A 17,038-nucleotide genomic window follows, 5' to 3' on the forward strand; every position below is an offset into this window, starting at 1 on the left:
ATTTAGGACTACTCAGCTCTAACAGAGATGGCATGTCACAGAGTGGCATGGATGTTTTCATGCTTTGAATTGCAAAAAAAAACCCAAGAAATTTGCACCAAAGTTAAATTCTTATTTCCTTTGTTCTTTACCGCAATTCACTCCTGCAATCTAGCAATGAAAATTCAATAACAAGAGACAAAGATTCTTGAAAGAATGACTGACCTCTAGTGACTCTCACCTTGAGAACTACTGGCATCAACACAGCCACTTACTATTTTGCAAAAATAATCAGGCAAGTCTGAATATGATGCAGTTAGATTCCTTTGACATGTCAAATGTAAATGGAAAAGCATATCCACATTATATTTCCACAATGACTGAAAATCTAAATGACAAAATGATTCAAACAACTTGCCGAGCTGATGTTATCTTGATTCTTCCTGACTCTCTCTATCTCAGGAGTGACACTTACAGCAGTAGCTTTGCCAGGCTGCTCTCTGTAGTGAACCTATTATTTAACAGAATAAAATGGTACATACTATTTCAGCTAAAGCAATATCTCATTGTTTTACATTAAAATGTATGATATAAAAAGTCATCCAGGAAATAACTGAAAAGCTAAAATGTATTTGAGGTTTATTAAAGTTTATAAAACTTGATTTTTGAAATATAACCTTGATATTTTTTTCTGTATAGGGTGCTTATTAATGTATTTCTGTGGATATATATACACATATGCACACAACATCCTGATGTTTACCAGATTGGTCCTTGGATGTACAGAGACATATCTCATATTTGGAAAGGGGTTAGGCCACAAATAATGAAGTCAAGCAGAGCAACGAAAAACTGAGTTTCAGCAAGGTCCACTGCAAATGTATACTTGTCAAGACTCAGCAACTCCACAAGGTTTCCATCTATGTTCTAAATTTTATACTCTACGTATTCAAAGGTGATTAAACGCAGAGAGTGCAATACATCAGACAACTGCCAACTGAATCCAGTATAAATTGCACCATGCATTTATTTAACTGTACTGTAGGAATATCCCCTTTATCACTTTTTAACAAAACACACTTGTAGCAATGATGCATTAACCAAATGCACACTCAAGGCCGGATCAGCACCTAAAGTGGATAAAAGATAAGATGTGGCATTGATGGACCAATCAGTCTAAGGTTAACCCTGGCCCAAATGCTCGGAAGTCAGATGTAGTAAACTTTTAGTAACAGATTCTGGTAAGAGATTTTTGCCAATCCATATAGTTTTTTGTAAAATTAATGTTTCCATACAACACTTTCTTTTAATAAGCTCTTGAGTTCATGTGATAAGGATAACTGTGCAGATACATTATATTCATAATTCTGCAGTGCTCTGTGGCAGTAATGCATGTATTGCTCAAGCAATACATGTCTTCCAAAACAACACAGTTTTGGTATGTTCACATCAATATATTCCAACTGAAAAATTAATGTCTTGAAAAAATGATGGTAGGCTTTCAAATGGACTAAACTTGCAAACTGACATTTTTAAAGGTAAACTGATTCAAGAATTAATGTTTCCAGAAGTAGCTGAAATTTAAGAATCTTCATTCAAAGCTATTCCAGTAACCTGAAGATAATTTAAACTTTCCATTGAAATTTGCATAAAACAGAAATTGGTGAAAAGTAAATGATGATTTAAGTAGAAAAACTATACAGACTGGCTCGAATCACTTGGGAAAACAGGTTTGTTTGAACAGAATACATTTTAGAAGAGCTAGATCTATAAAAAAAAAAATCCAGGAGTTAACTTAGAGGGACAGAATTCTTGAGAATTGTGACTTAAAATTAATTCCGGTGAATGCAGCAGAAAACACCCCAGGGAAACACTGTAGCTATTTGTAGACCCATTAAATAGGGCTGCTGATGGCAGCTCCCAGTGAGGAGAACAGCTGGTCTCTCAAAGACTCAGTAACAGGGTACAATTTCATCCATATAGGAAGGCAGTAGCACGCTCCAAAAGTCCTTGCCTTCTTCTCTGTGCTCCTGGAAATCATATGACTTTCTAATGGTTATGTCAGCTATTAAATACTAAACTCTTATAGAAAGGTTACTGAAGAACCAGAATGAGATAGGTAAGAGAGCAGAAGTTTGAGTACAACTGTAGCTAATTTTTTATAAAGCAAAGTAAAACAGATCTAGAAACAGACATTGTTAAAAAAAAAAAATTGGTCAAGATTTTTTGTAAATATCCAAAACAGAGAACAACATCTCAAGGATCTCAAAGGATTGCAGCCATTTCTTTAATCAAATATGTGTTGCTTTATGTGCCATTTTCCAAACGAAGCAATGCCTTTTCACAGTTGTTTCCTAAAAGAGGGTTTTCAAGGAATTCCATTACTTGAATTCAAGTAATTCCATTACTTGAATCCCAATACATTATAATACATCATTTTCCCCCTAACTAGAGAAAAGGCAGAATTTCTGCCTCTTCTGGAGGCAGAATTTTGTACTTATCCTATGCATTCAAAAATTATGCAAAGGATTAAACAAGAGCAACTTCCCATGCTGACATTCTCTTGATTCCTCTTGACTCTCTCCATCTCAGGGGTGACACTCACAGGTGTAGCTTTGCAGAGCTGTTCTTTGTATTGAACCTGGCAAACATTTCAGAATATATTACAACAGAGACTTCTGAGTAATAGAAATACAACAGTGTGCTAGACATCATTAAAGAACACACTGCACTGGGATGGAAAATACCATACAATGGATGGAAAATACAAAATAATCGCCCACATCTTTCCACACAATACTTAGTACTCACCCTCTTGCAGTTCTATCTCAAACACAGGCAAGTGATAGGTCAACAGAAATACTTCCCTCTCGTTGTTAATCAAAGTGCAAGGCTAAGAAGTTATCATTTTACCATTAATTAATGAAATTAGACTTTGTGGACAAAGAGGAACTAGCACAAACACCACAGACATATTCACTGAGACACAAACACATTTAATAGAGCAGAGAAAAGTGGGCAAGCAATGAAAATGGGGCACACATTGCTAATATTCTTCTGGTTTTCCTTAACCCTCCTTAGTTCTGGTGGATCAGAAATAGTTGTTGCATGCCGAATTTCTTCCTTATATTTAATCTGCAGAATAGATATTACAAAATATTAGCAATTTAAAGAAGATACAGATAGGCACTAAAACACAACAGTTTATAATCTCTCCCTTACACATACTGCACAGCTAGACCACATCTACAAACACCATTGACCTGAAAAGGAACAGTTATATTTAATTTCTGAAACAGGCTGCTAGGGTCTCTAATACATCTTGTTTGATGCAATGCATAGGAGAGTGCATATAACAAGCCCAGTGTCCTAAAACACAGCAGGAATATTCATCACACGGGATTGTGGCTTTCTTCATGATAATTGGGATGCTGCATATACTGCTTGGAGACTCGCATCACTTTGACAACAACTTGGACTTGCTATTATCTTGCTGTGGAGTCTACCAGTCCATCTCAGAAACCCAGCATTTTCACAAATGTGTTCCTAAAAGGGTGGATGATTGCAAAGTCTCATTCAAGTTCTCTAAAAACACATGCAGATACATAAGTGAGAATATAGATGTTTGGACAGATGATGCCCTTGAAGATGCTGTCATATTTATTGTTGCTTTTGCAACATTTAATTTTCAACTTTCTTCTCCAAGACGTGGTACTTCTGGAGAGTGCCTCATTTCTTAACACAGACAAAACAACTTGTTTTTCTCTAAGCTCATACTTGGAAGCTGCAGCTGCTTTGGCTGAAATTTATAAATAAATAAAACCACACCAGCCCAAAGCACAGACTAGGAATGGAAAATTTCAGTCCAGACAGTTTAGGACTGGCAAAAATACTAAAGCACTGGAAAAAAAGGATCTTTTAATAGAGACTATTAGGTAAGTTTAAGAATTGGCAGTGCTACTAGTCCTTAAAATGCTTCAAAATGTCCATTACTTGAGTTTTAAACAGACCCCAGCTTTGTGTTGTTGACTAACATACCACAGGGGTTTCCTCATGAATTTCACACAAACAAAAACAAAAATAGAATCTTCTCCTGAAAGCCTTCTTCCCAGTGCTGTGTCCAGCCCTCCCTGCCCCTCATTATAAACACAATTTAAAAATTCCTTAGTTATTTGTAGCTTTTCAGTTCAGATTCAGCTACAGTCCATGGGTCTGCTGATTACTTTGAAAGTTCTGTGAGATCTTGACTCCAACTGTTTAGAAGGCTGCTTCTTCCAAACTAATCATCATAACAGGTGAGATGAGGTCAACCTCCTTGGCTGTCACCACCTTGTATTTTAGGATTTGAAAACAGACCATTCTGATCTTTCTCTCCTATATATGTAATCTGGAAAAATCTGATCACTTTCAGAACATGATTCAACGGACTTTTTTGTGTGGTTGGTTGTACAGTGAGTGTTATTTTGGTTTGGTGTTCTGGGGTTTCTTTCACTGCAAATTTTCTTCACATTCTATAGTTTCATTTAGTTCAGAAAATAGTTATAAAGCTGTCCTAAGTTCCTCTGGCTAAATTCAAAGATATATGTAAAATGTTTAAATCTAATGGATTCAAAATTGGTGTAATTTACCCTTCCTTTGGGACATCTGTAAATTACACAATATAATTTCCCTCTTACCACACAATATATAATTTCCCTCTTGCTGACATATAATTTGAAATATTCTTGCACATTGTCTTTAAATTTGGCATTATACACTTTTAATAAATATTATATAAGACTTAAGTAATTTCAAGTACATAACATGTAATAAAACACCTTTGGTAAAACGTTATCTCTACACACAGAACTAGCAAGGTAAAGGCCATGTTACTTCCATTATACTACTACAGCACTAATGCATTTTGTGTTTCTCTTGGTAGGTGTTCAAGTGTGTTCACTAGCATACTGATCAACCTTTCATTTTCCCCTCTTCACCCCTGTTTAGGACTTCTAAAACAGCAAGAACACTGTACACTATTTTTTATTTCACTTTGAAAGGTATTGTGAAAAAACATCAGAGCAAGACCACTCCTAATAAGTACGTGTGTGTGTGTGTGTGTGTGTGTGACTACTCTCAAAATAAATGCCTGTGATAACCGGAAATCAAAAAACAAACAATCAAAGGAGAGAAACAAAATTAAAAAAACATCCTCAAATGACATAAACCAACAGCTTCCCAACCAAAACCACTGCTTCAGGATTTAGGACACATGATAGCTTCCACTGTGACTCACAATGATAAGATGAAGTGTGATGGATGGAGCAGAGAAAAAATCCAAGTAAAATACAAGCTTTTCAAAATTTTACGGAAATTCCCTACCTGACCTTACTTTGGTGGGATATGCAGTGTTTACCAGTGCTCGTTAACCGAGGAAATTCTAGTAGAATTCTAGTGTCCAGAAGCCCTAATTTAGATCTCAACTAATATTTAAACACAACTCACTGTCACATCTCTATATTACTTTCAAACTTTACTCTTAAAAAAAGTCTAATCATCAGAAAAGTCATGTCACAAATATAAAAATGGCCCCAGAGGAGTCCACACCAAATAAAACAAACAAGTGAACAATGCAGTTGAAAGGGTTTTCTTGCTTGGCAGTCATTTTCTGCTTTTTTCCAAGTTTTTACTTATCAGAAGAGAATGTTCCACTTGAAGAAAAAACTCATTTTTATATTTTATTCTTAGTTGCTCATTAAAGTGCCAAAGACATGGGACATCCACAGATAAACAACATCAATTCAAAACCAATCTCATCAGATCCACAAATCAACTTGTCGTCAGCATGTAAAGAGGCACAAACTCTCCACCTTTTCACATAGCTCAAGTTTGGCTATAATTTTCCTCTTCTTGACATGCAAACTGTATCAAGTCCTACATGACACATGCAGACTCCACCAGAATGTTACAGATTTTCTTTTCTGTCGCATAGTATTTTTCTAAATTGCAAATACAACTGCTGTTCAGTCTGTCATATCAGGAGATGCATCTCCTGTTTCTCACCCTTGAAAGACAAAACACTTTCCTCAAATATTTCGTTAAAAGTTTTTCCTATTTTTTATAATGCTTCAATTAGAAACTCTACCTTTGGACATTGAAGAACTACACTAGAGATGAGCTCTATCTCTACTAGAATGGAGCTCTATATCCAAAACCCTATATTCTCTAAAATATATATCTCATTGGAATGAGATGCATAATACGAAAATGTAGAATTTTTAGTAAACAAGATGAAAAAAAAAATTGTCCACCATTTACACACATAAGAATAATTAATGTTAATAGCACTTACCGAACTAATATTCTGTTGATTTTTCTTTACTCTTTCAATCTCTGGAGTCTCTTTTACAGCTGTGCCAGCTCCTACTTCCTTCTTATAAAATACCTTCATTTTCCCAAAAGAAAAAGTAATTATAAGACTGTTAGCAACGCAAGTACAAGTTCTCATAAAAGGGTTGGGCAATTTTCCAAGTTCCAAATTGGTCTGACTATAAATCTTGCTAGGAAAGCAAATACTTTAATTTTTCATAAATCATACCAATTATCAATAACTACAACAACATTGTTTTCAGCTGTAACCCAGATAATATATTCTCATCCTTAGACTGACCTCAGCATTTTTAAGTATTTGTAATGACAGTTTTAAACTTGGAAATAATATTAAAATTTTTATCATAATCTAAAAACTTTAACAAATGTAACTTTTTACTTGAATAATTTCATTAATTTCAATTGAACGTGCATATACATGCAAGATTTGATTTTGTATTTTTAATCTTCAGATCTTAAAATGCTGTGAGAAGTGAACAGATATTACTATTATTTCTAATTTCACAAACTAGAAAATGTTGTCATATTTTTGATAAAATAACCAAAACAACCAGAGCTACAATCCAAGTCACACAATTTTTGACTTGTGGGTTCAAGTCAGAAAGCTGAGGACTGCATCTAAAAACAAAACTCCCTTCTGAAAAGATGCACATGCTGTTCATATAATTCTCCTCTATATTTCAGATACACATGTTGTTTATTTCAATTGTTCCAGCAAAGGATAAAACACAAACTGCATCAGTAAAATCAATCATTCAAAGTTACTGAAAGAGACAGTAAATAACTCCTCCACAGATTCCAAGTGTGGCTATAGTTTAAATAACCATGGAGCACCAGTTCATGCTGCAAAACTCCTAAAGAAGTTTTACTTGAATTTCAGTATTTGGTGTCACAGCTGTTGCCATTCCAGTAAGTGTTTCCAGGCTGGTAGTGTAAAAAACAAGTCTGATCCTGGAGTTCATAAAATAAATCTCTGCCATTTAGTATTTCTACTTTTCTTAAACCAAGATTTATTTAACTTTTCCTATCAATAAACTTTAAACAATAAAAACATCATTCTTGATTCATTTCTCCTACTTTGTGGAAGTCCTCTGTAACCTAGGGTGAATACTACTGCCAAATATTCTGGAGGAGAGTGAATGTCCACAACTAATTTTAAAATATTCAGAAAAACTTTAACAATTTAGAATTTTTTTTACCATGTGACAACAGAGACAGTTTATGAGTAAGAATATGAAAGTTCTTCTGCAACAACATGTCAGGTAGAAAGATTTATGTCATGGACTGAACTTTTCTACCACGTAGGGATTGGTAAAATATGTTGGAGACAGGAATTTTTCTATGAAAGAGATGACTAGGAAGTAAATATCCTGTTGTAAATCATCTGCCAAATGAGCTAGTGAGCTAAAAGCAGCAATGATCTTACCTGCAGAGCTAGTCACTTTTTGTGTCCCTTAAGGCAGGAAAATACTTGAGACAAAATCCAAAAATCAGAAGACTATTGTCATAATTTTTTTTTATATTAAGGCTGCTCCCAGCTATATCTTAACTCAGTAAAAAGTAAACTACCTTTATAATCTAAACTTCATAGAATGATGGAAGATTAAGACATAGAGAAAGAGGAAAAAAAAAGGTAATTCAATCACAGCTATAAACTGCTTTCCTACATTTCAAGGATCCAGTTCAGAAACAGAAAATGGACAATCACAAAATAAAGCAAATACAAATCACCTCGAAGACAAAACATTTTATATTATCTAGTACACTAACAAAGAGGATAATTGTCAGCCTTGGCACTGAAGGCTCAAACTGGCCTTAAAGGTTTGCAAGGGGTTCAGATGTATCAGGAGCTTGTCAAGGCTTAAGTAGTGAAAGGTTATTACATGCCTGGTACCTAACTGTCAGCGAGTCCCCACTGCCAGACCCACTAAGGTCTTCTATTTGAAGACTTCATCAAAAGGCTGGAGCAGGCAGGAAAGCAGATCATAGAGGCTCACTTGGATCCCCTCTGTTACAGGGAGTTTCAGTGCAGCATGTTAGGATGCCAGTGATATAAGAAATGGTGACAATCACCATCACACCATGCAGCAGAGCACCATTCAAAACCAGGAAGCAGCAGATCGCAAGAAACAAGATGGGGTCAGTGGGCCTGTCAAGAGCTTCTATCAGAAAGCAGCCACAGAAATGGACCTGGGGCTCCTGGTAGACAGAAAGCTGACTGTGAGTCAGCAGTGCCCTGGCAGCCAGGAGGACCAACCCTGTCCTGGGGGGCATCAGGCAAAGCATCGCCAGCCAGTCGAGGGAGGGGATTGAACCATTCTGCTCTGCACTGGTGTGGCCTCACCTTGAAAACTGTGTGCAGTTTTGGGCACCACAATATAAGACAGATATTAAGCTACAAGAGAGTGTCCAAAAGAGGGCAATAAAGATGGTGAAGGGCCTTGAGGGGAAGCCTTGTGAAGATCAGCTGAGGGCATTTGGTCTGTTCAGCCTGGAGGAGACTGAGGGGAGACCTCATTACAGTTTCAACTTCCTTCTGAGGGGAAGAGGAGGGGCAGGCACTGATCTCTTTTCTGTGGTGACCAGTGACAAAACCCAAGGGAATGGCCTGAATTTGTGTCAGGGGAAGTATATTAGAAAGAGGTTCTTCACCCAGAGGATGGTTAGGCACTGGAACAGGCTCCCCAGGGAAGTGGTCAGAGCACCAAGCCTGACAGAGTTCAGGAAGTGTTTGGATGATACTCTCAGGCACATGGTGTGACTCTTGGGGATGGTCTTGTGAAGGGCCAGGAGTTGGACTCGATGATCCTTGTGGGTCCCTTCCAACTTGGCATATTCTGTGATTCTGTGAAAGATGTAGCTTTCAGCTGTCCTCATCCAAAGGAAGAAAAAGAGCAGGAAGACATTACAGGAGTGACCACCACCTAGAGAAGCCTCAAACAGTTATCTTCTCTGCTTTCCTGGCAGGCTCTTACTCCCCTGCTGATGCCACAGCTGTACAGATTAGCTGCAGGCAAACAGCTCTGAGAGAAACTAACTGAGCTCGTACTTCTGAGAGCTGGAGAAGCTGCAGATATCTCTAAGTTAAAGAACAACATCTGTGTCCCATAATACTAAAATATTTAAGTAACCTATATTCCTTTCCCTCAAATCATTGGTTTTATTAGTATTACTTAGTCTGTCATAAAAAGCAGCCACTAACTGGTCTTTTGTTCTGGAAGCTAGATTTACTCCTCTTCTCTCTTATATTACAAGCAAAGGCAGAATTACAAACAGCAGAATTAATGGGCCCAAAAAGGAAGTGGAACGTAATACATCCCAAACTGGGCAATTTTAGAAATGTAAGCTCATAATTTATATTTAGAGATATACTGAAACTTAAATCTAGCATAAAATTTAAAAATATACCCAGTGTAACATAAAATCATTAGATATATATATTCATGAAACCCAGTCTGTTCTAATTTTATAACCAAATCTTGATGTACAGTACATATGATAGAAAACAGATGAAAAATCTTATATGCACATTAAGAAGCCTTAGATTTTTTTTTTCCCCTTTTAAATAAAGTACTTCCTGGGGCTTGATGGAAAAAGAAAAAAAAAATCTTCATTTAAAAATAACTGTGGCTTGGCAAGGTAGTATAAGTAGTTTAGAAATTCAAAATAATAGTGTCACACCTAGAAAAGCTGTGTATTTTTTTTACTGAAAGAAATGAGTGATACAGCTTTTGCCAGGAAAATTATGCAAATGGCGCAAAGGACGTTTATTCATAAGTTCCTTATTTCATGCTGTGGCACAAGAGAGCCTATTTAAAATGAAAAATATCTGAAAAGTTACAAGCAAAGAGAGAAGCACTATTACTCACTGAACTGATGTTTTTCTGAGTATTTCTTATCCTCTCCATTTCAGGAGTGTCAGGGACAGTAGAATAGTTACAGAGCATCTTTTCCGCTTCATCTTTGTACATTTTCTGAAAAATAATTTTTAAATGTCTATTTCTTTCTTTGGGGCTGAGGATATCAAAAGTACAACAAAAGATGCCTATTGCTGATGAGCCTCCTCATCCCTGTCCAGTATTTATTTCAACCCCTCTCCCCCATGATATTGTTACCATTGCCTGTGCGGGACACCCAACACTGTCCCCCACACTAAAAATATATAATATACATATATATATAATATATATCTTCATATATTATATATCCTCATATATATTTTCTCTTTACTGGCAGGATATATGTAACATATCATTAGGTAGTGTAAAAAGAACTACAGGTAGATGTAAACAAGTAAATTCAATTGTCATGGTATAACAGGCCTAGATAAAAATAAGAATCAGGTAGTTAAGACATTTTACTACATGTAAATTAATTTCATACAGGTATGAAAGCCTCTACAGAGCTACAGAAGAAGTATTTTGAGCAATGTATGTCAAGCACTCAATGTTACACAGAATTAAAACATTCAGCCTTTGACCATGTCTACCTGGATTGCTATTTCTGAAGCCCTTTTGACCCATTGTATTTCTGGAGTACATAGACCAACTTGCATTCCTTTTCCTATAATTTCAGTCTCTAGATCCTTTTTATATCCTTTCTGAAGAAGAAATAAAAGGGAAAAAACCCTATAACTAATACTACAATTCTCCATACATTCTGTCTTCAAAGATATTCTGATAGTACTGGTCAGACTTTAAAAAAAAAACCTCTTCAATTTCTTTAATTATTTTTTTGTGCACTGCTTACATCTTTTAGCCTAAGAATGTTCAAGAAGATTTTATGGTTTTAACATCTCATGGTGTTTTACTTCCAAAGTAATCTTAAAGTGATTAATTGTGTACTCACCTGGCTGACAATTTCAGAAGCTTTTTTGGCTCGTTGTATATCAAGGGTATCCATGCTCACTTCCATTCCCTTTCCTTTAATTTCATTCTCCAAGTCTTTCTTGTATTCTTTCTGAAAATAATAGCATTGGAAATACATCTGACAGTCAAATTCTTAATTTTTTTCCCAGTTTAATCTGTGCAATTCCACTGAGCAGCATTCACAAAACACCAAATAAGTATTGATTCAACGGTAATAATTTTGTAGAATCTATCCATGTGACACCCACACTGTAGCTGCTGACAGGCTAAAAAATTCTTTTAAGAGACTGCTCACTTCAGCTCTGATGTAGCCTTTCACATCTGTCTTTCCAGTTTTGGCAGCTGCAATCACAGACAAAAGTAAGATGAGATTTTCTTCCCTCTGCCATGCTTTGCAAGACTGGGGTCATGAGGTTTAAGCATCTCTCTAACTCCTTTTATCATTTGGCCCTAACTAAATAAGTAGTTATTTCGACCTAAAAGCAGTAGAGCCCACAGCAATCGAACACAACCCAGGTCAGGCATAACTCATGAGGAACAAGAACAAGCTGCAAAAGATGATGGAAAAGTCACAGTTCTGGGAAGTCTTAACTTTCTCTCACATGATTATGCAACTTTCAGACTCCGCGCATTTCGACAGATCAGCTATTTGGTGAAATCTGTGGTATCGCTACTGCCTAGATTGGTCACCAGCTGGAATTCTCAACAACAATAATTTATTGCATGCTGTCAAATGGAAAGCTTGGACCAGGTACAGTACTGACCATGCTTGCAATTTCCGAAGCTTTCTTGGCTCGTCTTATCTCAGGGGTATCTGGACCAACTTCCATGCCCTTCCCTTTAATTTCAGTTTCCAGGTCTTTCTTGTATTGTCTCTGTGAAGATAAAACTTATACATTATATTGTCAGTATCCAGAGAGTTACAGGTAGATTTTTTTTTTTTGCAAAAGAGATTGAAATTTAGGATTTAGAGTCAAGTAAAACTCTCAGATTAAGGGCCACAACTCTCAAGACACTTGGTAAGCTGTTGCCAGAAAAAAAAGCATAACAAACTACAGGAGGAAAACTTTTAGAAGGTATTCACTGACTGTACAAATCTCTACCACTGAAATTTTAATGTGGCAGAGGGTGGGAGGAAATCAGTCCATACAGCTTGCTACAATTATCCTCTAAAGTAAAGGGGGAGTTTAGCTCTGCAGAACATAGTGTAATAAGCTGGTACTTGATGCCAGCCTAATTGAAACACATTTTCTTTTAAGAAAATATTTTATTTATGAAAAGACTACATGTTAGAAATTTAATACCATACAGAATTGCTTCCAGTGAACTTCCAGAGCAGGAAGTTGTAATTTATTCATTTAATAGGTCTTTCCTGAACCATAGCCATTAGGCAAGTAGCAGTACTCATCTGCGATTGCTCCTTTTTCCTCACAACATAAATTATAAATAACCAATAACTTGAAAACAAAATGAATATTTCATCTTCATCTTATACAAGCAAGGATATATTCCTTGTTCATCAGCAAAATATATTAAAATGTAATACTGAAATATTGTATACAATAATTACCTTTTTTTAATTTGAAAAAATGTTCTTAGCCAGTGCTATTCCTATTACTACAGTAGTAATCACTCTTTTTCTATTCTAGTTCATTTCTGCCTGTGGAAACCTTTTTTTTTCAAAATAAATACATGTAATTAAAAAATTTTCCTTAATTTTCTTGTTTGATAATTATTTTTTAGATTCTACATTAGTTAGAAAAAAGAAGGAGAATATTCTTCTACTCGATGCAACGGTCTGATCACTTACAAGAACAAAAGCAAAAAGATTTTCAGTCTTCCATCTCTATCTCATTCTGATATGGACATAAATGTGATAAAACAACTCTTTACTTTGCAAACCATAGTCTTTTGAAAAAGTGTAAGTTAACCTGTGGGAAGATATCATCCCTCAATTCCTCTCTGCAGCAGTGGGACAGCAGATGTTTCCTCCGAGCTTCATATTGTGTAAAACACCAAGGGAAAGATAATCCTGGGAGTTACAGCTATATATTCCTGCACTTCTTTTCAGTGGTCAGATTGGCCCTATGCATGTCATCCCCTCTGGCTTTTATGGCTAAATATGTATGTATGGTCAGTCTTCGTGAGCGAAGATTTGGGAAAGGTCTTTACCCTTCGAGCCTGCGCAGTGGATTTTTTAGGTGAGACCCAGCGTGCGCTGAACTGAGCCCACCCTTTAACCCTAAGGTTCATCTGCCGGGGCCGAGCAAGCTCGGACAGTGGCAGTGAGGTCCCCAGGACGTAGGTTTGTTTAGAGTGACCTTCTCTTAGATGGATGGCCTTACAAGGCTGACGAGCTCCATCTGCCTGGGGGAGTTTCCCTGACCGGGAATCAAACCTGGGCCACAGCGGTGAGAGTGCTGCATCCTAACCACTAGACCACCAGGGGTCCCCCATGGCTAAGTATGTATATGTGTGCAAATAAACATATATATATATATATATACACATACATATATATATATATACACACACACGTGTGTGTATAAAATGAATATAAAATGCCCAAAGGCATAACGTGCAGCATGAGCTTAGTCTTCCCTCTTCCCTCCCCACACCCTCCAACCCTACTGCTGCTTCCCAGAGACAGTCTTTGGAAGACCACCCTGAGGAACTCATGCATTCAGAAAGCCTGTTCTAAACAGACAAGTTTGTTCTAAACATCATCATCATCATGGCCAGTCTTCGCGAGCGAAGATTTGGGAAAGGTCATTACCCTTCGAGCCTGCGCAGTGGATTTTTTAGGTGAGACACAGTGTGCGCTGAACTGAGCCCACCCTTTAATCCTGAGGTTCATCTGCCAGGGCCGAGCGAGGTTGGACAGTGACAGTGAGGTCCCCAGGACGTAGGTTTGTTTAGAGTGACCTTCTCTTAGATGGATGGCCTTACAGGGCTGATGAGCTCCATCTGCCCGGGGAAGTCCCCTGACCGGGAATCGAACCCGGGCCACAGCGGTGAGAGCGCCGCATCCTAACCACTAGACCACCAGGGGGCCCAAAAACATGGTTAGATGCCACGAAGTAGGTGGCAGTGCCTTAACCGTATGTGTGTTGTATAGGCCACTAGGACCTCTTCCATCCTTATCAAGGGGAGTGCTAACCTTCTCTCCTTTCATACCACACTTGTTCTAAACAGCACAGTTCTAAATGCTGTATCCATTGACCCCACTAACAATCTCCTTTAATCTTTTAATTGCATGAAAATCTGAAATCTGAAATATTTGTCCTGAGTTGATTTTTATCCAGAGCTTTACTATATTTTTAAAGCAAAACAGAAATAGCCTCAGTTTCAATACTTATATATTTCATTGTAGATTATGTAAATTTTTTTTAAAAAATTGAATCTTCTCCATTGAGTTTAATGTAAAAGGTGAACCCTCTGTGACATTAATAACCTTGACAAGCATAACATACCTCATTTAGTATCTGAGCAGCATTTTTCACTCTAATCAAATCTGGTGTATCTTCAAACACTGTCATTCCTTTTCCTTTCATCCCTTCTTCCAGATCTTTTCGATATTCTTTCTAAGGATTAAAAAAAAAAAAAAAATAGTGAAAGAGGTTTCTCCACTTAATATTGCGTGCAAGATCTTGAAAAGAAATGCCACTTATTAAATGTCTGAAGGGTCTCTTTGAAATTTCTATGAAATATGAATTAGCTGTAGTATAGATTTCAGAGTTAAAATAGAATTGGAAATTGTGAAATCAAAAGGTACAACACTGAAAAGTGAAAAAATTTTAAAGTCATCATATATTTTGTTGTGCTCTTGAAAACCAGCCCTCCCTCTACAGAACTAGCATGATATTTAGGGGCCTTGACTGTCTTCAGACAGACATTTTTACTGCAGTAGCATTTTCTTTCTGCAGATCAATATATGCTGTGTTGCAGTTTTTACCTCTGTTCCAATAATGGCACCCCATTCAGGATGGATTCCCTGAACAACACACTAGGACCTGTTAAAACAACTGCTTGACAAATTATAATGTAGAAGAAATATTCCTATCATATCACTCCTGTGCCTTTTAGACACTGCACTGATATGATCTATCAGCATTCAGCAGCCACAGCCTCCAGAGTACTCAAATGTTCAATATAAAATTCAAAGCACACCAGAACCTGCCCACAGACATTTGGTTGTTTTTCCTCTTCCCAGGTCCTAAAGAGCTGATGTAAGCCTACTGAAGTTCAAGGTCTTTAAGTTTTGTAAGGATTTTTAATTGCTCCATCTCCAGGTGAGGATTAGGCTTTTTTAAGCAAAGAAACTAGAAGAACATTGAAGAAAATATATATCAGAAGGATTTACACAGACATGAATTAATACTCCTAATTATGTATTAAATTTCATAAGTAGCAGTGCGCACTTTTATCTTCCATAAGCTCTTTATTTAAATAAAAGGAAAACAGGTATTTTTAAAGAAGCTTCTTTTGTCATCACAAGCATGTCCTACAACAAGCAGGAAACAACTTCTATTAATTTAGAACTATTTAGTTCATCTGTCTCTTCTGAAGAAGTTGTGAATGTGGTTCCAGAGAAGAAAGTTCATGTTGTTACAAAATAGGAAATATGTACAGAATTATCTACAGTGGGAAGGCAACAGAATAAGCTGGAACATAGCTGACACTTGGGGGGGGGAAATAAGAAGCAATTGAAAAACTGATTCATTTTTTAGTAACTTCTTGTTCCATGCATTATCTATTTAAAGTTTATTATGAACCTTAATGCAAAGATACTGAGCTACATCCTTGACTATAAAGAAATACATAATTTTGCTGAATTGTGAAAGATAATAATTAATTTGACCTGTGTAATCTTTGGGTTTGGAATATATTCCTTGAATATGGATATAAAACCATACAAAATTCATGCAGTTTTGCATTAAAATATCATTCCCATTTTCTCATATTCTTCCCCTTTGGCTTACAAGCATGGTTTATTCCCTAAGTAATGAGTCATAAAACTTGAGGACGTAAGAATTAGGGAATATCTTAATGCATACAGCACTATGGAGGGAAGCTACATCAAAATTTTCAAACATGAACATTTATAGCACATTACAACTATGCATGCAATAACAACTTCTGTGAGCATTCAGCAAGCAGATTAAACAAAATGACAGCATTTGCATTTTTCCCTAGTGAGTAGGTATACATGAGATGCGCGCACAGAATGGTACTGCACAAACTAGACCCAGCTTGAGACTTGCTTACCTGACAGCCAGGCTTATCAGAATAAATTATTTATTAGAGAATGAATAATAAAGAAAATCTGAAAAGAAATTTTTTTCTTTATCCATATGAAGTCTAGCAGACTGGGATAAGTTGTATAAACAGCAAGGAAAGGAACAAGGTTCAAGGATTTTTAATTCTAGCATCTTTATTTGTTTGGGCAAAAAAAATCAGTTCTTAAAACAATAAATACAAACAAGGTACTGTTGGCTCCCAGATTCAAAGGGAGGATATCTATCAGCTCTGCTCTTCTCTTCTAGCAGTTCCAGCTCTTCTAAATTTGGTCAAATAGTAACCGTAATCTACAGAACCAACCAATACTCAAAACCTAACATGAAACCAATTCTGAATAACAATATAAAAAGACTAAAGATAAAAGGATTCTCAGTTATGGAAAAAAATTATTTCATTTGTAGTGACACGTACAACTGAGAACATTTGACAAATCTTAAAGAAACAGAGGGCATATAGAAAACCTGTACCATCTAACAAAATGTGCTTAAAGCAAATTATGTAATATCACAGCTATATTATGG

At 36.5% G+C, this 17,038-nt stretch overlaps 2 protein-coding genes and 1 non-coding gene across 9 annotated transcripts in view; all 3 read right to left on the bottom strand.

Moving 5' to 3' along the window:
• Positions 1-17,038, bottom strand: part of LOC108498458 (LIM zinc-binding domain-containing Nebulette) — a 254,776-nt gene that overhangs the window by 38,526 nt on the left and 199,212 nt on the right. The gene's annotated exons all lie outside the window — the stretch shown is intronic.
• Positions 1-17,038, bottom strand: part of LOC108498457 (nebulette-like) — a 106,435-nt gene that overhangs the window by 2,948 nt on the left and 86,449 nt on the right. For all 5 annotated transcript variants that reach the window (XM_017817227.1, XM_017817226.1, XM_017817225.1 and 2 more), the window contains 8 exons: positions 14,690-14,800; positions 11,981-12,091; positions 11,197-11,307; positions 10,218-10,322; positions 6,311-6,403; positions 3,022-3,114; positions 2,528-2,620; positions 398-490 (listed from right to left, as the gene is read on the bottom strand). In XM_017817227.1, the coding sequence (XP_017672716.1) occupies positions 398-490; positions 2,528-2,620; positions 3,022-3,114; positions 6,311-6,403; positions 10,218-10,322; positions 11,197-11,307; positions 11,981-12,091; positions 14,690-14,800 (810 nt within the window). The remainder of the gene's footprint in view (positions 1-397; positions 491-2,527; positions 2,621-3,021; positions 3,115-6,310; positions 6,404-10,217; positions 10,323-11,196; positions 11,308-11,980; positions 12,092-14,689; positions 14,801-17,038) is intronic.
• TRNAE-CUC lies at positions 14,197-14,268 on the bottom strand. The gene has a single exon. It is a non-coding gene; the product is annotated as a tRNA-Glu (tRNA).

This window comes from Lepidothrix coronata, unplaced genomic scaffold (genome assembly GCF_001604755.1).
Source record: "Lepidothrix coronata isolate B3197 unplaced genomic scaffold, Lepidothrix_coronata-1.0 Scaffold59, whole genome shotgun sequence".
Taxonomy (NCBI): Eukaryota; Metazoa; Chordata; class Aves; order Passeriformes; family Pipridae; genus Lepidothrix; species Lepidothrix coronata.